Here is a 24,061-nt window from a genome sequence, read left to right as displayed (position 1 = left end):
AGTCTTCATCAACAACATCCACTATGCTGATGATACAGTAATGACTGCTGCTGATCCTCGACAACTCGTCTTCGAAGGAGGAGATTACAGTAGTAATATAGGTCTGAATATCAGCAGCAAAATGACACATTTTGTGATTGTCACGAAAAAGCTCAATTCCTTTACAGATCCAGATCTTGATTCAACAGATTCTTAATACAAAGAGTAGACAAGTTTCAGTATATTTGCCCATGGCTCTGTGAAGACAGATCATATATCAAATGTTGCATAAAGAACACCAGCATGTTTTTCATAAAATTCAAGAGAATTCTCACACGTACAGACCTAGACCTAAATCTTAAGTGTTCAATTTGTTAATATGCTACATCTGGCCTATCCTTCTATATGGTTCTGAAGGATGGTCACAAAATATGCCAACAGCAAAGAACATTGAGGCCTCTGAAATGTGGATCTACTGCAGAATGCTTAAAATGACATGGGCAGCAAGAATATCTAACACTGAAGAAGTGCAAGGAATAAACATACACTGAGAAATGCTAACAAGGTTTAAAAGAAGAGAAACCGCATACCTATGATGTAGCTTACAGAATACCAAATACATACTTCTGCAGTTGATAACAGAAGGGAAGATCAAAGGTGAAAGAAGAAAAGGGTGAAGAAGAATTTCTTGGCTAGATAACAAAGCACTGGACAGTATTTCCAAGTGGAGTTCAACCACTAACGTATTTACTCGACTATAAGACAACCTTCATTATAAGATGACCCCCTTTTGTTCAGGAGTGTTCTTGAGAAAAATTTATTTTCAGCATATTCTGACTAATCAAAATTACAAACTGTTTCATTGACATAAGGTATCTGCCTAGAAAGTTAACATTACACCTATTCTAAATTTATGCCATTTATTGAGTGTCTACATTTTGATAATACAAGGAGAAATAAAATAAACAAAAAGAAATAGCTTACATTAAGTTGTGGACTGTTTTCTTTTCTACATTTTTTGCTTACTAATCCTGACATCTGTGATATCACTACTTTTAATCATCAATAACTTATTAGCACAGCTGTGAAATTTTGTATCTTCATCATAACAAACATTTGGCTGTCAGAGTTGACAACATTGTGGCACGAAACAAGTACATACGCCACCGGCCCCTATCTAGACTTTCACCATCTCTTGCGGAAATGAATACTATTGCTCAGTTTGTCAAACTTTTAAGTCAATTCAATTCCAACTACAAATTCATTCAAGCAAACTGCAGTTTAAATGTGGTAGATGTTCCCAAAAGGTCAAAGTACATGGTATGTATTTCCAAGGTTGGCAACGTGACAATTTGTTGCCCGCACACTACTCCCCTCCCCAAACTCATCCTAGATCTCAGCCAAGCTGGTATCACTGTTCCCCCCTCCAAACCTTCTGTAGTGCTGTGCTTGAGCAATTGTGAAATACGGACTGCAATATCTTCTAGTGTCCAAGTAATGTGTAACCACAGCAACTAATACATAAATAAATCCAGATTCAGTCCAATTCCCGAACTTCACTCGTCCCACCACCCACTGACATATGCTGGTAGTATCTCCACAACATGTCTTGCCCCTGTAATTTATTCTCTCGACAATAACTAAAGTTTAATATCATTTATTTCATTTGTTAGACATTTCATTCTGGACTAATTTCTGTTCTTGTTTCACCTCAATGTCACCTTCATGTTATAAAGCTGATTACATGCTGGTAACATTTATACTCAGTATTCTGATACGTCAACACGATTGAATTTCTCATTTTCAACCTATGTAGTAAATCATTACAGTCTCTCACAATCAAATAAAATACTAATCTGGTTCAGACTCAAACAATGTTTTTTGAATGACAACATTTTTGGGTTTGAATGTTACCTTCATTTAAAAAGCAGCATTAATGTTTGTACACAGTATCCAATCATGTATGAGAACTTTTATAGCAAACCTGTTGAAATACAACAAAAGTTTGCAAGATAATAGAACTTAATGCTATTTCCTCTTGTGTTTCACAAAATTGTCAAATTTCAAGCAGACCAGTCAATTGTTGTACTGGCTAGATCATAGTTTCTTGTGTATCCCTTCAACTAGCATCACGCAAGTCACATGTCACATGATTGTTCTAGCAACATCGATACTACATTGACCGCTTTGGCGTATCGGGAAATTGAGCCTGTTCGAACGTGAGTATCATTCGCCAAACCCTTCACTTTTAAATTCTGCAAAATAAATCTACACATGACCACAACAGCCAAAGCTTTGGCTGTAAATTTAAGATGACCACTATATTCTCTATTAAACAATGAAAAAAAGTTAACTTCAGCAGCAACTGTTTAACTTGCAAATGTAAGATGATCCTGTACTTTTTGAAAGATGAATTTGGGAAAAAAACTTTATCTTATAATTGCATAAATACGGTACAGAGAATAAAGATGCATCTTGTGGTCACCAACATCCGTTAATGGATAGGGAGGGGGAGAAGGAGGGGGGCAGTACCCTATCTTGGCAGCAGCCCAAACTGCTTTACGCAAATAAAAAATGCTTTGTATATGTAAGTAAGTATTATTATTTCAAGAATGTGAGTCGCCATTTCAAAAGAACTCTGCATATGTGCAGTGTATGTCATAAACTGAAAGTTAACCCAGTTCCACTGAACTGAATCTTATAACATGTAAGGTATATGGGATTAGTGGCTGTGGATTTTTTCACTCCACTGCCTCATGACAAGGTGTAGCTCAAGTACTTGTAACATTAAAATATTGGTCCAGATTGGCCAAGTTGTACCCAATAAGGTGTGCCACTATTTAAACAGTGATCGGATGTCTGAGAGGCCATTACTTTACTACATTGCTGAACAAAAATGGCTCTTGTCAGTTAATAATAAACAATATGTGCCAACAGCCTAAAATGAATTTCTAGCATGGGAAGGAGCGAAACACATATCAGTATCCAATCATCATCCTCCAGCAAGCCCAGAAGAAAGACGGTGTCAAGAGAATTATTGTTACTGACATGAACTTATTACTGAGAATGACACACTAAGTGGGCAGAACTAGTACTGAAATGTGTACAGAACTCAAAGTGAAAAATCAAGAAAGTATTGAATGAGTGACTGCATTCCACAACCCTATTGGTACCCAATGAAGTAGCTGGGAGATTAATGAGGAAGAAACTTTGTTGAGATGGGTGAGTTGACCAGAAACATACAGTATGTTAGAAGAGAAAACCAGGAAAAATATTTATAGTCAATTGTAGCTTACAAATATTTAACCCTCGAGCGAGCGCCCCTGCGTATAAAGTGCGCCAACTGCAAATAGCATTGCCGTGCACAGTTCCATTTTTGTTTTACAATAGCAAGCCCCTACCTATTCCTGCATTATTGTTTCAGATGGCCCAGTGAGAAGTTGTGCTGTCATAGGTTCACGTGAGCTACAGTAATTTAAAATCAACTGAGAGTGTGTCATCTTAGTGTACAAAGTGCGCCATGCGCCCGGTCATGTAAGTAATTTTCCTTTCACTTTTATTTTGTTTCTTTTTAATTGAATCAAAACATGTAACAAGCGAGTGAATCACTGTGCAGAGCGATATCAAAGCTGACAGACATCGAGCTCGATTGGTTACTCAACGAGGACCCAGAGTTCACCTCTGTACCAGACAACTAAAACGATGACGACTCTTAAGAAGAAGAGGCATTTATCACACAAAGTGACCATGATTCTGATTGAGTCCACAATTCAGATGATGACCGTGAAGAGTTGCTCTCCACTGATGGTCTTTTTATTGGAGGGACAAAATGTATAAATGGAATAAAATATGTCCTAATGTGACTTCGAAAACAAAAAGAAAGAATATTGTGAAAGATTCCCTGGGCCTACACCTGTTGCCAGAGAGGTCACAAGTGAAACAGAGGCTTTATGGACAATACTTAGCCTGGAAAAGATTGACGAAATCATAAAATACACAAACATATACATTCAATTTTTGTTTCAGGAGATGCTAAAACATTCTTAACTAGTAACTAACAACCTAAAGGACCATATGATGTTTCTAATTCTCCCTGTGATATTGTAGGAAGGCTAGTTACTCACACTGAAGGCTCAGGAAGAAACGTTACAGTGGACTATTGGTTCACTAGCTATTCCTTAGCCAACTCCCTTTTGAAAAAGCGACTAACATGCATCAGCACGTTGAGAAAAAACAAACGCGAGATCCCACAAGAATTTTTAGGTGGGAAATGTAGGGCTATCCACCCCTCTTTATTTGGTTTTCAGAATGATAAGAAGCTAGTTTTGTGCAGTTGAATTACTTTCAACCACGAATGATTTTGGAACCGTTGACACAGTTACAGGTAAACCAGAGACAGTTATGGATTACAATATAACAAAGGGAGGAGTCAACACAGTCGATCAACTGGGAGGTGCATATTCTGTCTCACAGATGACAAGAAGATGGCCATTGGTTGTACTCTATGCCCTAATGGATATAGCAGGAATCAATGCTCAAATAATTTTTCATACAAATGAGGCAAATCCAAAAAAGAAGAGAAGCATTTAATTGAAAGATTTAGCACTTTCTCTTATGAAGCCTCAACTAGTGGAAAGAGCTAATATTCCTCCATTTCCTGCCGACAGTGCAACTTGCCTCGTGAAATACAAACATCAATGTGTTGAAAGAACTGAGGAGCCTACCACAAAGAAAAAGAGGTCGGTGTTCAAATGGCTCTGAGCACTATGGGACTAAACTGCTGTGGTCATCAGTCCCCTAGAACTTAGAACTACTTAAACCTAACTAACGTAAGAACATCACACACATCCATGCCCGAGGCAGGATTCAAACCTGCGACCGTAGCGGTTGCTCGGCTCCAGACTGAAGCGCCTAGAACCGCACGGCCACTCCGGCCGGCAAGGTCAGCGTGTAACATGTGGACGAGCAAGAAACACATCTACTACCATAAGATGGAACTATGCCATAGTTTTGTTTGCAAAGGACATGTAAAAACAGTGCATACATGTGAGAAGTGTAAAGCATTTTCCGAAAATGTGCAAAACAATTAACTGTGTACATAGAAGGAACTTTGTGATAAGTGATATTTCTTCAATATATAAAGCCTTTGTCCTTTTATATTACAATGAAAGAATGTTTTTGTTCTGTATGTGCTTAAAAAAGTGTTGGAATAGAGTGATACGTCAACTGTGGCAATAGAATAATATGAAAGTTTCTTATTTGTTTAATCAAATAGTTAATTAGCGGAGTAATATATGTTTCTTGTATTGTTGTTTAAATCAACTAAAATTAAACTATGATTTAGCTCATATATGTTTCCCTTGGTAGCATTACAACAGGTTTCGACTACATGTGTACAAAGTGCACCGCGTGCCTGCTCATGTTACGAAAATCTGCACGCCTGCTCGAGGGTTAAGCAGCCATCTTTCCCGTTTCACTATCTAGTCTCAATTTCATTCCTGTGTATGCAGTCTCCCCATTCGATCCTTTGACCCAGTTAACATATTTGTTGCTGTAATTGTTGTTGTGGTGTTCAGTCCAAAGACTTGTTTGATGCTGTTCTCCACACTACTCTCCCCTGTGCAAGCCTCGGCTCCGAATAACTACTGCAACCTACATCTGAATAATCACTTCAACCTACATCCAGCTGAATCTGTCTACATCTCTTGGTCTCCCTCTATAATTTATACTCTCCACACTTCCCTCCAGTACCAAATGGGTGCTTCCTTGATGTTTCAGATTGTGTTCTTTCAAGTGATCCCTTCTTTTAATCAAGTTATGCTACAAATATGTTTTCTCCCCAATTTTATTTAGAATTTATGCATTTACCCATTTAATTTTCAGCACTCTTCTGTAGCACCACATTTCAAGGGTTTCTATTCTCTTCTTGTCTGAACTATTTATCCTCCACATTTCACGTCCATACAAGGCTACACTCCAGACAAATATCTTCCGAAAAGAATGAGATTTTCACTCTGCAGAAGAGTGTGCGCTGATATAAAACTTCCTGGCAGATTAAAACTGTGTGCCGGACCGAGACTCGAACTCGGGACGTTTACCTTTCGCAGGCAAGTGCTCTACTAACTGAGCTACCCAAGCACAACGCACGCCCCACCCTCACAGCTCCACTTCTGCCAGTATCTAATCTCCTACCTCCCAAACTTTACAGAAGTTCTCCTGTGAGCCTTGCAGAACTAGCACTCCTGAAAGAAAGGATATTGTGGAGACATGGCTTAGCCACAGCCTGGGGGATGTTTCCAGATTGAGATTTTCACTCTGCAGCGTAATGTGCGCTGATATGAAACTTCCTGGCAGATTAAAACTGTTAGGACGGGGTGCGAGTCATGCTTGGTAGCTCAGTTGGTAAAGCACTTGCCCGCGAAAGTCAAAGGTCCCGAGTTCGAGTCTCGATCCGGCACACAGTTTAAATCTGCCAGGAAGTTTCATATCAGCACACACTCCACTGCAGAGTGAAAATCTCATTCTGGAAACATACCCCAGGATGTGGCTAAGCCATGTCTCTGCAATATCCTTTCTTTCAGGAGTGCTAGTTCTGCAAGGTTTGCAGGAGAGCTTCTGTAAAGTTTGGAAGGTAGGAGATGAGATACTGGCAGAAGTGGAGCTGTGAGGACGGGGCACGAGTCGTGCTTGGATATCTCAGTTGGTAGAACACTTGCCCGCGAAAAGGAAAGGTCCCGAGTTCAAGTCTCTGTCCGGAACACAGTTTTAATCTGCCATGAAATTTCATCTTCCTAAAAGATTGCCTAACATGAATTTCTGTTTGATGTTAACAAATTTCTCTTTTTCAGAAATATGTTTCTTGCCACTGCCAGTCTAAATTTTATATCCTCCCTACTTTGGCCATCATCAGTTATTTTACTGCTCACATAACTAAACTCATCTACTACTTTTAACGACTAATTGCAAATCTAATACCTTCAGCAACACCTGATTCAATTAAACTATATTCTATTACACTTGTTTTGACTTTGTTGTGTCAGGTCCCCAGAGGATTTAATTAACAAAATGACATAGCTATTCATAATGTAAAGGTTCAGCCAGTATTTCTTACGCGGACGCCGCACAGTGAAACCCGAAGTTCCACAGACACAGAAAGGAAAGTGTCACACACTACAAATAGCCTGAGCTAGTAAACACGTCGAGGACACGAACAGCGCGTCTCTCGGACCTTGGAGGGCGAGAAGGAACTTTCTGCCCTGGACTCTGCCGGACATATCGAAACGAATATAGGTCCACAGCGACGAAATGTCCGGGAAGACCAAAAAATAAGTTAGAGAAAGCGGATGCGAGGGCTGCATCCGAGCAGGGCAGACCTTCAAAATGGGTATTTAAGGGCATCCACGAGCAGCAAGAAGCAGAGTCGTCGCAGAAGCTGAAGAGGACACAAGCAGACGAGGCCTGGCAGCATCGAGAAGGTAGCAACCACTACTGATGAGTCTATAGGAACTGCAACTACGAGAAGACGGTGATGCTCTGGTGGACGCAACTACAACTGTCAGTTAAGTAGAAGTTTTGCATTGGAATAATTTTGAACAGGGACAGTTTGTCTCTGTCTCAAGTAGCCTCTACAGTTAGTTTCAGCAATAGAAGTAACAAGCCACTGTCTCCTGTGAGATAGGACAAGGGTCCATTATTTAAACAAAGAGTGAATTCAAAGGTGGTAGTTCTCGTGAGTAGTCGTTTCCGACATAGAGTGAGAAGTGGAGATTCTGGCTGAATCTATAGAAGTGTACAGAGTAAGGGGAAGGGTCTGACACCTCACATGTCCTTTGTGATATTAGCTCAATAAATTGCGTTAAAGGAGAAATCTCATCTTACTGTTTTGACAGTTCAGTGCTGCCAATTCCCCCCTTGTACCCACTACCAATTGAAAGTATTGTCTAACGTATCTACACCTCCTACACGCCCTTAGACAGTCCAGGAGATTCTACTCCCTCTCACCTCTGTAATTAAGGCCAGTTACAGGGAACCACAAACCCATAATTGCCGTCAACGTCCCAATTGCGCCACACAGGCTCGACCAACTCTATATTGGTAGCCAGGACCTGTGCCGGGACATGGCAGTTGATGTTCATCTTACATCCTTCTTTTAATATACTGTCCATTCTGTTCAACTGCTCTTCCATGTCCTTTGCCATCGCTGATTGAATTGCAATGTCATTAGCAAACTTCAAACTTTTTATTTCTTCTCTCTGACCTTTAATTCCTTCTCTACATTTCTCCTTCTTTCCTTCGCAGCCTGCTCATTGTACAGATTGAATACCACGGAGATTGGTTATAACCCTGTCTCATCCGTTTCTGAACCACTGCTTCCCTTTCATGCCCCTCAACTCTGCCATCTGTTTTCTGTACAAATTGTTAATAACCTTCTGCTCCCTGCATTTTACACCTGCTCCCTTCAGAATTTCAAAGGGTGTATTCCAGGCATCAGTGTCAAAAGCTTTCTCTAAGTCTATAAATTCTATAAACGTAGGTTCGCCTTTCTTTAACTTATCTTCTAAGGTAGGTCGTAGGGTCAGTATTGCCTTTTTTACATGTTGATACATTTCTCTGGAAACCAAACGGATCTTCCCCAAGGTTGTCTTCTACCTGTTTTTCCAGTTTTCCATAAATAATTCGTTTGGGTATTGTACAACTTATTAAATGGATAGTTTGGTATTAGCACACCTGTCAGCATTGGCTTTCTTTATAATTGGAATTATTACATTCTTCTTGAAGGCTGAAGGTATTTCCTATCTCATACATCTAGCACATGAGATGAGTAGTTTTATCATGGCTGGCTCTCCCAAGGATATCAGTAGCTTTGAGGGAATGTCACCTACCCCAGGAGCGTTGTTTTGACTTAGGTCCTTCAGTGCTCTAATTCTTCTGACAGAATCAGAGCTCCCATCTCATCTTCACCTACTTCCTTCTCTCTTTCGATAATATTGCCTTCAAGTTCATTTCCTTTGTACAGAGCATATACGCACACAAGAGGGGGAAAATAATTCTCGTATCTCCCAGTAAAGAATACGCTTTCTCGGGTGAAAATAAACTTTTTCCTTGTGAAGTGACAATATACTTTCCCTCGGAGCTGTAAACTTGTCAATCCTTTGAGTAGTGAAGGATTTATAAACTGAGACAGAACTTTCCAGCACTTTAGGAAAAGAACCCAGAAAACGCAATGCATTTTGAAAAGATCTTTGATGCACAGTAACATGTGCACTGCACATTTTCGTATTACGAAATTATAAACATGAATTCCACCAATTACACCATGGTAGCTTCCGAAGCACTGGAACCGAGATTGTGATGTGCTTTTGTCAGCCAATCATAGCTCATGTCACGTGATCTCGCCAGCCAATGACAGCAGATATCCACAGCATAGGAAGTGTGATGTAGTCAACCAAACTGTTAAGCAGCACAGACACACTATTAGAAAAAATTTATGGCTTAAATTAATATAAAGTATAACCACACGAAAAGCTAAGTTTTCTCAAATAATATTGATGGTCAAAAAATATTTGCTGTTTTTCCAAGGGTGTGGCTAGGCAGGATCATAAGAGCACCAGCTTAAACTGCAGCAGCAGCTTGATTATAAGTTTCACTCCTGTGCACCGGACTTTTCGTGGGTTACAGATACACATTCTGTCAAGCCCCATAGTAAAACCAGTAACACGTGAAATTGTTCAAGAAGTCACATCACACTTTTTTTCTGAAAGATGCTTTTTGCCATCGTTATTGCATAATTTGTAATCTATGAAGGAACTAAAATAAATATGAAAAACTAGCCTTCACAATTTGTATTTTTTTGTGTGTGTTAACTTTTTAAGGTATATCAAGCACGAATGGTGCCAGTAAAATTTTAAATAATGGGATAAATAGCTTCTGTGCCTGAAATTTTTCTAAGTGGCTGGTCCTCAGTGTTCAGTTTTGAATGAGAGTCTAACACTCTGTCATTTACAAAGCTCATTATACATTCTCACACATAACAACTTACCTTGTGAAAATGAAATTTACTTTGAAATTAACACTTCTGAAACCATCATTTGCAATACTTTCTCGTGACCTATTAGAAATCTAAACATTTGTGACATCATGTTCACCAAAATGAGGCATACGAGAAAGACTCATGAAAAGCAGTTTGTCGTTATTAAGTACTGCATAGTCTTTGACATATTTTGCAATCAGCAGACACTTTTGTGTGTAATATGTCTTCTTGTTGCAAATGGCACACTTTGAAACTAAATTTTATTTTGGCGTTATTCTCCTGTATATGTTTTATTGCTGTAGTATTATTCTGCAGTAGCTGTTACAGTATCAGTTCTTACCAGTCAAAATTACAAAAATTTATCTGAAAACTAAAACAATGAAAAATACCTGGAATTCAAAAAAAAATCCCAGGCTTTACCTGGACTTCTCCCAGATGAAAAAATTCCTGGGTTTTTCCCAGATTTTCTAGGGCATATACACCCTGTTTGTATAGCCCCTCTATACTCCTTCCACCTTTCCCTTATTTGTCTAGTACTGGTTTTGCACCTGAAATTTTGATAATCATACAACTTCTTTTGTTATTTACAAAGGTCTCTTTAATTCTCCTAAAGGCTTCTAACAGCCTTGCATTTGTCCTTCTGCCATTTTGCTCTTTCTGTCAATCTCAGTTTTTAGGCAGCTGCATTCCCTTTTGCCAGCTTCTTTGTTGCATTTTGATATTTTCTCCTTTCAGCAATTACATTCAACACCTTCTGTGATATGCACAGATTTCTAGTTTGTCTCATCTTTTTACCTATTTTATCTTGTACTGCCTTCACTATTTCATCTCTCAATGCTACCCATTCATCTTCTACTGTACTCCTTTCCCCTGTGTCAGTAAATTGTTGCCTATTGCTACCTTTGAAACTCTCAGACAACCTTTGGTTGTTTCATCTTGTCCAGGACCCCTCTCCTTAATTTCCTACCTTTTCTGCAATTTCTACAATTTTAATCTACAGTTCATAACCAATAAAATGTGGTCAGAGTCCATATCTTCACCTCAAAATGTCGTACACTTTAAAATCTGGTTCCGAAATCTCTGTCTTACCATTATACAGGATGTCCCACTCAAACCTACCTGATTTCAAGGAGCCAAAAACCACAGTAGATACAACAATGAAAAATGCACCACATTGTAGAGCATCTCAAAGAATTTATATTCCCGTGTCAGAAGTGCCAAGTATTGTCGCCAGAGTGCAGCATGGTCGCACAAAGTGAAAATGGCAACTCCACAGCACCACGCGCAAGTAGTAGTGTGGTTTGCAGAAACAAAATCGCAGATTACTGTGCAAAGAAATTATCGTCGTGCGTATGAATGTGATCCACCCGATGTAAAAACAATTAAGGAATGGTATAGGAAGTTTCTAGCAACAGGAAGTGTTCTGAAACATTCTGGCAGTGCACGTTACGGAGTTTCAGAAAAAACGGTGGAGGACATCAGACAAATGTTTCTCAGAAGCCCACGTAAGTCAATTTGTCAAGCATCTAGGCAACTTGATGTACCTTGATCAAGATTGCATCACGTAGTTCACAAGTGTCTTCGTATGTGTGCTTACAAAGTGCAAATTATGCAAAATTTGATGCCAAACGACAAACCATGCTGACAACAATTTGCTGTGGATATGCTGCAGCGTATTGATATGGATGCCAGTTTCTTGGAATTTATTCTCAGATGAGACAACCTTTCATCAGGAAGGGTTAATAGGCATAAAGTTCAAATTTGGGGTTCACAAAACCTGCACATTGTCATTGAACATATTTGTGATAGCCCTAAACTAAACGTCTGGTGCGGGCTAATGCACGACAGGATTGTTGGGCCGTTCTTCTTTGCTTAACAAACAGGGATTGGGTCAGTGTATCTGGACATGTTGGCGCAGATTGTGTACCCTCATATACAAGACTCACAACCCATCATCATTTTTCAACAACATGGAGCTCCGCCGCATTGGTCAACAGCTGTTCGCAAGTTCCTGGATAGGAAATTCCCCAATCATTGGATCAGGCGTGGAGGACCCATTACCTGGCCACTACATTCATCCGACATTACACCGCTTGATTTCTTCATGTGGGAATTTGTGAAGGACCGCATGTATGTGACCAAACTGGACAATATTCCTACATTGCGACATCATATAACTAATGCAATTGCAACAACAACAGGGGAAATGTTACAAAGAACTTGGCAAGAAACTGAATATAGACTCGATATTCTTCGTGCTACAAATGGTTCATCTACATCTACATCTACATCTACATTGATACTCCGCAAGCCACCCAACGGTGTGTGGCGGAGGGCACTTTACGTGCCACTGTCATTACCTAACTTTCCTGTTCCAGTCGCGTATGGTTCGCGGGAAGAACGACTGTCTGAAAGCCTCCGTGCGCGCTCTAATCTCTCTAATTTTACATTCGTGATCTCCTCGGGAGGTATAAGTAGGGGGAAGCAATATATTCGATACCTCATCCAGAAACGCACCCTCTCGGAACCTGGCGAGCAAGCTACACCGCGATGCAGAGCGCCTCTCTTGCAGAGTCTGCCACTTGAGTTTATTAAACATCTCCGTAACGCTATCACGGTTACCAAATAACCCTGTGACGAAACGCGCCGCTCTTCTTTGGATCTTCTCTATCTCCTCCGTCAAACCGATCTGGTACGGATCCCACACTGATGAGCAATACTCAAGTATAGGTCGAACGAGTGTTTTGTAAGCCACCTCCTTTGTTGATGGACTACATTTTCTAAGCACTCTCCCAATGAATCTCAACCTGGTACCCGCCTTACCAACAATTAATTTTATATGATCATTCCACTTCAAATCATTCCGCACGCATACTCCCAGATATTTTACAGACGTAACTGCTACCAGTGTTTGTTCCGCTATCATATAATCATACAATAAAGGATCCTTCTTTCTATGTATTCGCAATACATTACATTTGTCTATGTTAAGGGGCAGTTGCCACTCCCTGCACCAAGTGCCTATCCGCTGCAGATCTTCCTGCATTTCGCTACAATTTTCTAATGCTGCAACTTCTCTGTATACTACAGCATCGTCCGCGAAAAGCCGCATGGAACTTCCGACACTATCTACTAAGTCATTTATATATATTGTGAAAAGCAATGGTCCCATAACACTCCCCTGTGGCACGCCAGAGGTTACTTTCACGTCTGTAGACGTCTCTCCATTGATAACAAAATGCTGTGTTCCGTTTGCTAAAAACTCTTCAATCCAGCCACACAGCTGGTCTGATATTCCGTAGGCTCTTACTTTGTTTATCAGGCGACAGTGCGGAACTGTATCGAACGCCTTCCGGAAGCCAAGAAAAATAGCATCTACCTGGGAGCCTGTATCTAATATTTTCTGGGTCTCATGAACAAATAAGGCGAGTTGGGTCTCACACGATCGCTGTTTCCGGAATCCATGTTGATTCCTACATAGTAGATTCTGGGTTTCCAGAAATGACATGATACGCGAGCAAAAAACATGTTCTAAAATTCTACAAGAGATCGACGTAAGAGATATAGGTCTATAGTTTTGCGCATCTGCTCGACGACCCTTCTTGAAGACTGGGACTATCTGTGCTCTTTTCCAATCATTTGGAACCCTCCGTTCCTCTAGAGACTTGCGGAACACGGCTGTTAGAAGGGGGGCAAGTTCTTTCGCGTACTCTGTGTAGAATCGAACTGGTATCCCGTCAGGTCCAGTGGACTTTCCTCTATTGAGTGATTCCAGTTGCTTTTCTATTCCTTGGACACTTATTTCGATGTCAGCCATTTTTTCGTTTGTGCGAGGATTTAGAGAAGGAACTGCAGTGCGGTCTTCCTCTGTGAAACAGCTTTGGAAAAAGGTGTTTAGTATTTCAGCTTTACGCGTGTCATCCTCTGTTTCAATGCCATCATCATCCCGTAGTGTCTGGATATGCTGTTTCGAGCCACTTACTGATTTAACGTAAGACCAGAACTTCCTAGTGTTTTCTGTCAAGTCGGTACATAGAATTTTACTTTCGAATTCAATGAACGCTTCACGCATAGCCCTCCTTACGCTAACTTTGACATCGTTTAGCTTCTGTTTGTCTGAGAGGTTTTGGCTGCGTTTAAACTTGGAGTGAAGCTCTCTTTGCTTTCACAGTAGTTTCCTAACTTTGTTGTTGAACTACAGTGGGTTTTTCCCGTCCCTCACAGTTTTGCTCGGCACATACCTGTCTAAAACGCATTTTACGATTGCCTTGAACTTTTTCCATAAACACTCAACATTGTCAGTGTCAGAACAGAAATTTTCGTTTTGATCTGTTACGTAGTCTGAAATCTGCCTTCTATTACTCTTGCTAAACAGATAAACCTTCCTCCCTTTTTTATATTCCTATTAACTTCCATATTCAGGGATGCTGCAACGGCCTTATGATCACTGATTCCCTGTTCTGTACATACAGAGTCGAAAAGTTCGGGTCTGTTTGTTATCAGTAGGTCCAAGATGTTATCTCCACGAGTCGGTTCTCTGTTTAATTGCTCGAGGTAATTTTCGGATAGTGCACTCAGTATAATGTCACTCGATGCTCTGTCCCTACCACCCATCCTAAACATCTGAGTGTCCCAGTCTATATCTGGTAAATTGAAATCTCCACCTAAGACTATAACATGCTGAGAAAATTTATGTGAAATGTATTCCACATTTTCTCTCAGTTGTTCTGCCACTAATGCTGCTGAGTCGGGAGGTCGGTAAAAGGAGCCAATTATTAACCTAGTTCGGTTGTTTAGTGTAACCTCCACCCATAATAATTCACAGGAACTATCCACTTCTACTTCACTACAGGATAAACTACTACTAACAGCGACGAACACTCCACCACCGGTTGCATGCAATCTATCCTTTCTAAACACCGTCTGTACCTTTGTAAAAATTTCGGCAGAATTTATCTCTGGCTTAAGCCAGCTTTCTGTACCTATAACGATTTCAGCTTCGGTGCTTTCTATCAGCGCTTGAAGTTCCGGTACTTTACCAACGCAGCTTCGACAGTTGACAATTACAATACCGATTGCTGCTTGGTCCCCGCATGTCCTGACTTTTCCCCGCACCCGTTGAGGCTGTTGCCCTTTCTGTACTTGCCCAAGGCCATCTAACCTAAAAAACCACCCAGCCCACGCCACACAACCCCTGCTACCCTTGTAGCCGCTTGTTGCGTGTAGTGGACTCCTGATCTATCCAGCGGAACCCGAAACCCCACCACCCTATGGCGCAAGTCGAGGAATCTGCAGCCCACACGGTCGCAGAACCGTCTCAGCCTCTGATTCAGACCCTCAACTCGGCTCTGTACCAAAGGTCCGCAGTCAGTCCTGTCGACGATGCTGCAGATGGCGAGCTCTGCTTTCATCCCGCTAGCGAGACTGGCAGTCTTCACCAAATCAGATAGCCGCCGGAAGCCAGAGAGGATTTCCTCCGATCCATAGCGACACACATCATTGGTGCCGACATGAGCGACCACCTGCAGATGGGTGCACCCTGTACCCTTCATGGCATCCGGAAGGACCCTTTCCACATCTGGAATGACTCCCCCCGGTATGCACACGGAGTGCACATTGGTTTTCTTCCCCTCTCTTGCTGCCATTTCCCTAAGGGGCCCCATTACGCGCCTGACGTTGGAGCTCCCAACTACCAGTAAGCCCACCCTCTGCAACTGCCCGGATCTTGCAGACTGAGAGGCAACCTCTGGAACAGGACAAGCAGCCGTGTCAGGCCGAAGATCAGTATCAGCCTGAGACAGAGCCTGAAACCGGTTCGTCAGACAAACTGGAGAGGCTTTCCGTTCAGCCCTCCGGAATGTCTTTCGCCCCCTGCCACACCTTGAAACGACCTCCCACTCTACCACAGGTGAGGGATCAGCCTCAATGCGGGCAGTATCCCGGGCAACCACAGTCGTAGTCCGATCAGGGGATGCGTGGGACGAGCTGGCCGTCCCCGACAAACCCCCATCCGGACCCCCACAGTGATGCCCATTGGCAACAGCCTCAAGCTGTGTGACCGAAGCCAACACTGCCTGAAGCTGGGAGCGAAGGGATGCCAACTCAGCCTGCATCCGAACACAGCAGTTGCAGTCCCTATCCATGCTAAAAACTGTTTTGCAAAGAACGTCTGAACTAATCTACAGAGAGCGCAAACAAATCGACAAAATTTAAACGGTTATTAAAATACAAGATTGCCTAGTAAATGCAGTAATGCTGCTACTTGCGCACTGCTGACACTGCTCGGCGGCGGAAGGAGACTAAGCGAAATTACACTATTCAGGTACTAAAACGCGATGCTACACTCTCAAATACTATAATACGCCCGAAATTTATGAATTAAACAATGCAAGTACCAAAAACACGCAAAGAAATTAAGAATTAAACTATGTAATAAATGAGTGAGCTAGGAGTATACGACTTGCTGCTCAGCTGCTTATCCAACGGCGGCAGGGAGCACACTGACTGTGACCAACCGACACTCGCCGTTCCAAACAAAACCGGTAGACAAACGACTACGCGAATTTACACTATTCAGGTACTAAAACGCGATGCTACAACTCTCAAATACTATAATACGCCCGAAATTTATGAATTAAACAATTCAAGTACCAAAAACACGCAAAGAAATTAAGAATTAAACAATGTAACAAATGAGTGAGCTAGGAGTATACGACTTGCTGCTCAGCTGCTTATCCAACGGCGGCAGGGAGCACACTGACTGTGACCAACCGACACTGGCCGTTCCAAACAAAAACGGTAGACAAAAGACTACGCGAATTTACACTATTCAGGTACTAAAACGCGATGCTACAACTCTCAAATACTATAATACGCCCGAAATTTATGAATTAAACAATGCAAGTACCAAAAACACGCAAAGAAATTAAGAATTAAACTATGTAACAAATGAGTGAGCTAGGAGTATACGACTTGCTGCTCAGCTGCTTATCCAACGGCGGCAGGGAGCACACTGACTGTGACCAACCGACACTGGCCGTTCCAAACAAAAACGGTAGACAAACGACTACGCGAATTTACACTATTCAGGTACTAAAACACGATGCTACAACTCTCAAATACTATAATACGCCCGAAATTTATGAATTAAACAATTCAAGTACCAAAAACACGCAAAGAAATTAAGAATTAAACTATGTAACAAATGAGTGAGCTAGGAGTACACGACTTGCTGCTCAGCTGCTTATCCAACGGCGGCAGGGAGCACACTGACTGTGACCAACCGACACTGGCCGTTCCAAACAAAAACGGTAGACAAACGACTACGCGAATTTACACTATTCAGGTACTAAAACGCGATGCTACAACTCTCAAATACTATAATACGCCCGAAATTTATGAATTAAACAATGCAAGTACCAAAAACACGCAAAGAAATTAAGAATTAAACTATGTAACAAATGAGTGAGCTAGGAGTATACGACTTGCTGCTCAGCTGCTTATCCACAAGTAGAGGTGTATTGATGATAAATAAATTAATTCTTTGAGATGCTCTACAATGTGGTGCATTTTTCGTTGTCATATCTACTGTGGTTTTTTTCCTGGGTCTTTGAAATCAGGGAGGTTTGAGTGGGACACCCTGTATGATCAGTCTGAAACCTCGTCTTGTCTCCAGGTCTTGACTACCTATCATGGTTCTTAAAATGTTAGCAATGATGAAGATATGCACTGTGCAGAATTCTACAATGTGGATTCCTCTCCACCAGCCCACATTCTTCTACTATTTTTCCTTCTCTTTCTTTTCCTACCACCAAATTTCAGTCCCTCATCATAAGTAAATTTTCCCGTCTTAACTATCTGAATAGCTTCTTTTATTTCATCATACATCCTTTCAATCTCCTCATCATCTGCAGGGCCAATTGGCATATAAACTTGTACTACTAAGGAGGGTGTTGGCTAGTGGCTACCTTAACTAAGAAAAAGAGTTCATTATGCTGTTCATAGTAGCTTAAACACATTCGTATTTCCTTATTCATTATTAGACCTACTCTTGCATTTTCCCTATTAATTTTTGTATCTATAGCTCGTCAAAGAGGTGGAGCCCCTCCACACCCACACCGATGTGGTGATCATCTCAAGAGATCTACTGTCACCTCTGTATTTGTTAGTTACTGATAAAGAACTTCACGGGATGTGGGGCCTTGATGTTATCCATACGTCTGGCTAGGATTACCCAGTAATATAGTCGCATCTAGGAGCTAGATAGTGGACGAAAAGCAAATGAAGGGTAGCTGTTTCAAGGGCAGAGGGAAACAAAGTGCCAAGGCAAGTGCCAAGTTGAAAAAAAAAAAAAAAAAAAAAAAAAAACTCTGCGATAGTCTGGTTGGGAGGTAACAGTAATAGCGGTTTTCGTGCTATCTGGGACAAATCATGCAAGGGTGAGATGGTTGTTAGTTTTCGGTACTGTGTAATGCTGGGTGCTGTTTTCATAGCTTAGGTCATCATCATAAAAAGTGTCAGTCCTCTCGAGGAGGGGTACTGTTGGGCTGGGCACCTACATGATGATACGTCAGTACTGACCTAACCACTTTTATACCAATGGGAAACTGCAAGCACAGACCAAATCTTGTTAGAATATCTACATTTGCTCACTCCACACACAACATAGACACTGGCTATGCATCTATGGTAAAATTTGGGTTGAATGCACATAACATATAATTTGAAACAACTATGGAAAGAACATAATAACCAAAGTTCCAGACAGTATAACAAAGGTAGTTGTTTTCTGATACCATTACTTTTGTGTGATACTCCAATACAAATAGCAACAACATACTATTAATAAATATATAGCTAGTTAGTTACATGTTCCATGGATCATTTGAATGATTCATTTATGTTACTGGGTGAAGGATCAAACATTTTTGTCACAGCATATTTAACTACTTTCTAAGCCACTGATAGCTCTAATAATGAGTAATAAAGGTAATTTTTTCCTGTAGTATTGTAGGTATGGACATCACTGTTCTTCTCAAATTGTACTTACTTATGACAAATTTCATTGGCGAATACATGTATTATGACAGGGCAGTTAAAATGCCTAAGCCCTTGAAGAGCTAACTACTACACGATGACTGCATGTGAACAAAATGTATTATTCTTATTGCTCACTTTTGTGCAATAAATAAATCATGCAGTTCTGCAAACCACCTAACAAATACATTTCAGTAAAGCTCAATCTTTCCACATTTAGCATAATCCAGAGAAGAAAAAAACGAATACAAAATGGTGATGCACTAAGGTCACAAGTATTTTATTTAAGTATTTTATTTAAGTATTTAAGTATTTTATTTAAAATTCTTATCACAACCTCAAACACAAATCTACACTTAAAATGTTTGCTTACCGAAAACGTCCATAGAACTCATGGAAGGATTGTTCTTTAAGTCCACAAGGCAGATGGAAAACCTTTTTACAAGTGTTTCCACAGCAATACACAGTTGCACCACCTCTGTTGCAATAGCAGCAACGCTAGGAGGAAAATTAATATGTCATTTAAGCATTTTGTTTTGAACAAAAATTCACATGCACTTTCAAAATCTAATCAATCCAATGGAAAATGACCACTTGATCACTGTTAGCTTTAAATCTGAACTAGTGATATGCAGATTTATGTAACTAAAGTATACTGTAAGCCCCTAGTGTAATGGGATAAATTATGACAGTACTTGGAAACAAAAATGGTGCAGTAATGGTAATCAGGTCAAACCAGGGACAGATAGCACCAATCACTGAACTGTGCAATCTGCAGAAGCTGAACTGGTTGTCATCAGATCACACATACCATTGCCAAGCCCATCTCCATAAGGTACTACAGCCCAGACATGCTGCCAGATAGGACAACCAGTAATTACATCTGCTCCATATTGTTTCACGTGACACCATTACGCAGCTACAACCACAATATCAGCAGAGAGCTCCAGCATGTAAAGTCACCCAAATCAGCTTGTCATTCAGAATGAAATTTTCACTCTGCAGATGGTGTGTGCTGATATGAAACTTCCTGGCAGATAAAAACTGTGTGCCTGACTGAGACTCGAAACCAGGACCTCTGTCTTTCACTGCCAAGTTCTCTACTGTTTGAGCTACCCAATCACATCTCATGGCCTGTCATCACAGCTTTGCTTCCACCAGTACCTTATCTCCTACCTTCCAAACTTCACGTAAGATTCCCTGTGAAACTTGCAAGCCTAGTTCAGTTGGACACTCCACTGTGTGCACTGAGTCATATTCCATAACTTGTTGGGTACATTGACAAAGGACAGTTTGCCAGCCAGTACCGAGAGGTGCCTTACTGGGACATGGGAAACTTTTGGATATGGATAAGTCAGGACAGGCATAAGGTTTCCATTGCAAATACAAACCGTATGGAGTATATACTTCAGGATGAGTGAGGACAATTGGACTAATGTGTATATTAATAATTAGAGATAGGCATCGTGTCAGATTTAGAGTCAGGGATGAGTCAAGAACATCAGATGTAATCTAGGAAAATGTAACCCCCCTCCCCCTGAGAAAATAGTTAACAAGTTCTACTTAATTTGTTGAGATAGGTTTAAGCCATGGTACAGTGCCAACCAATAAAAACAAGAATGGAGAGTCACTACAGTATTGACTGGTTAGGTTTTACTGTTTTCATATCACGTAGCATTGTCCCAAAACAGCAAAATGCTGAGATACGACACAGATTCAAAATGATCGTTAGATGTGACATAATCAATTAAACAGATTCAGCTCCATCACGAAATGATGTTCATGAAAGTCACAGAGCCACCAACAACAGCTGACCAAGCAAAACAAACAGACATAATAGGAAAATCTATCACATGTTGCACGATATGTGGAAAGGATTACTGTACAGCATAGGTGGAGCTGGTTCAGCACCTGTAGTTGGGTCAGCGTTATCACATATAAATCTCACAGAGCAAGAGGAATTTTTAAAGAATTAATAAAGAATGGATAGAGTACAAGGTTATGGAAGTTCAGATAGTCACTATGTCTTCAGACCGTGGCCAAAAAGAGGTTACTATGGATCTCCTACTGTTTTAAATAAACTTTTACTAAAATGGGGATTTTCCCATACAACTATTTCACGAGTGTACCATGAGCATCAGGAATCCGGTAAAACACCAAATCTCCGACATCGCTGCAGCCGGAAAAAGATCCCGCAAGTACAGGTCTGATAATGACTGGAAAGAATCATCCAATGTTTGTTTTGTTTTGGTTTTGTTTTGTTTTAGGGCACAAAAAACAACTGGGGTCATACGCGCCCAAGTCAGAACTATAGGACATGAATACAGAGAGGAGTTAAATGACTATACGTCAGTCCCAATTGACAGAAGAAAAGATAGCTAAAAACAAGCACGCGGAAAAAGGACTAAAAGACACCATAAAGAAACGGAGGTCCAAAACTAAAAATTAAATGGCCGACAGCCCACGTGTCATTCACTAAAACAGCTGATAAATCAGACAGCAAACGCAAGCTGGAACGTAAATGGTAAAAAAAAAGGGGGGGGGGGGGGGGGGGGGGGGCCAGGCATCAGGAAGTGTCAGGCAGTTAAAATTTGGGCGCAATATGTACAATGTGGTGGGGTAGCTCCACTTAGCAAATGGCGATCGCTAAAAAAGGCAGTGCCCAATACACAGCCAAGCTAAAATAATCTCCTCCCAGCGCGAGGGCCGTGAGGAGGTCGTCCAAGGCACTGGGAGAGGCTTAATAAGCCGAAGTTTATTCCCATGAAGGGACGACCATTGGCAATGCCAAAAAGACACCACCTCCTGACAGACGGCAACACAGAGATCATCAGAGGGAATAGAGGTACACCCGGGCTGAGGTACGAGGACTGCAGCCTTGGCAACAGCGTCAGCAGCCTCGTTTCCTGGCAGACCGACATGACCAGGAACCTACAGAAACATGACACTGGCTCCACCAAGAGTGAGCAAGTGACAGTTTTCCTGGACCCACTACACTAAGGGATGGGCAGTGTACAGAGCACATAGACTTTAAAGGGCACTGAGTGAGTCTGAGCAGAGGACACAATTGAAAAGCCTGCGTCACCGTATGTACTCCATGGCCTGATGCAGGGCGAAGAGCTCGACTGTAAATACTGAGGAGTGTGCCGGAAGCCGATATCGAAAGACACAGTTGCCAATGACGAAGCCACACGCGACCCCACGGTCAGTCCGAGAGCCATCTGTGTATACAAAGGTACTATCGCGAAGTTCCATGCGAAGGTCATAAAACTGAAGGCAATAGACTGATGCTAGAGTAGTGTCCTTGGGAAGCGAATGAAGGCCAAGTTGAACACACGGTCCGCTTCACAAAGCCACGGTGGTAACAGGTTCACACCCTCCGGGAAAGTTGCAGGCAGTGTGAAGTTAAGCCGCCGTAGCAAGTGCCGAAAGTGGACTCCAGGAGGTAACAGAGGAGAGGAACACCCCCATACTCATGATCAAAGGAATCACCAAAGAAGGAAGCATAGGATGACTGGCCAAGCATGGCAGACAAATGGCATGCATAACCTGCTGAGGAGAAAGTCACGATGGTAGGACAGTGGTAGTTCAGCACCTTCAGCATACAGAATCTCAACCGAGCTAGTGTAAAAGGCACCCGTGGCCAAATGCATGCCACGATGGTGGATATTGTTTGGATGGCATCAGAGGGATGGGCTGTGCAGACGCATAAACAAAGCATCCATAGCCGAGTTTCAAACGGACAAGGGACCGGTACAAACGGAGGAGGGTGGTTTGACTGGTACCCCAGGAAGTACCATTGAGGACTGCCAGATAAAATACACGAGAGGACCAAGAGAGTTTCCTATCCAGCATGAGTCCACAGAACTTCGTAGTTTCAATAAACGGAAGGGCAACAGGCCCAAGATGGAGAGGTAATGTAAGAAATCATTTGCACTGCCAGAAATTCATACGGACAGTTTTGTCAGTGGAATAGTGAAAGCCATTGTCGATGCTCCAGGAGTAAAGACGGTCAAGACAGCACTGAAGATGCCGCTCAGTGAGACATGACCGTGGAGAACTGCAATAGATGGCAAAATCGTCAACAAAAAGGGAGCCGGAGATGCTCAGCGGGAGGCAGGTCATTGTAGGGTTAATGGCAATAGGAAAGAGGACAACGCTCAGGACGCAACCCTGAGCCACGCCATTTTCCTCAATAAAGATGTCCGACAAGGCAGATCCCACACGCACCTTGAAAACTCGGTCTTGTAAAAATGCCCAAAGAAAACAGGGCAGGCGCCCATGGAAGCCCCAGGTATCAAGAGTACAAAGGATGCCAGTTCTCCAGCAGGTGTCGTAGGCATTCTCCAAAAAAACAATTCATGACATGGGTGGACAAAGTAATGAGATGGTCAACTGAAGAACGCCACGCACGAAATCCACACTGTGCATTCTTTAGTAAATGGCAAGACTCGAGCCACCACACCACATCAGCCAGACATGAATCATACGTTCCATCGCCTTGCAAACGCAGCTGGTAAGAGAGATGGGGCGGTAGCTAGAAGGAAGCTTTTTGTCCTTATCGGGCTTAGGTATGGGTATGATGGTGGCTTCACGCCAGTGCCCAGGAAACATGCCCTCTGCCCAGATGCGGTTGTACGCATTAAGCAGAAAGCCTGCAAGAGAAAGGTGCTGCACCATCTGAAAGTGGATGGCGTCTGGCCCTGGGGTGGAGGATCGGGATGAATTGAGAGCAAGATCTAGCTCCCTCATAGTAAAGGTAACATTGTAGCACTCACGATTCGGAGAAGAGAAGGTTATCACCCAAACCTCCTCCACTCGTTTCCAATGGAGGAAGGCAGGGTGATAGTGTGAAGAGCTCGAAAACTTCCGCAAAATGGCGCCAAAGGTGTTGGAGATAGCAATAGGGCTCACAATGACATCTTCAACTACTGTCGGGCCGAAAATTGTGGAATAGATCTTGGTTCCAGAGAGCCGTCGGAGGTTGGTCCACATGACAGAGGAAGGTGTGGAACT

General features: G+C 41.9%; 1 protein-coding gene across 1 annotated transcript in view; it reads right to left on the bottom strand.

Annotated features, from left to right (window-relative positions):
* Positions 1-24,061, bottom strand: part of LOC124723033 — a 247,975-nt gene that overhangs the window by 158,030 nt on the left and 65,884 nt on the right. The window contains exon 4 of the mRNA XM_047248209.1: positions 19,419-19,543. Coding sequence (XP_047104165.1) covers positions 19,419-19,543 — 125 coding nt within the window. The remainder of the gene's footprint in view (positions 1-19,418; positions 19,544-24,061) is intronic.

Source organism: Schistocerca piceifrons, chromosome X, assembly GCF_021461385.2.
Source record: "Schistocerca piceifrons isolate TAMUIC-IGC-003096 chromosome X, iqSchPice1.1, whole genome shotgun sequence".
Lineage (NCBI taxonomy): Eukaryota > Metazoa > Arthropoda > Insecta > Orthoptera > Acrididae > Schistocerca > Schistocerca piceifrons.
This window is presented reverse-complemented; position numbering and strand designations above follow the sequence as displayed.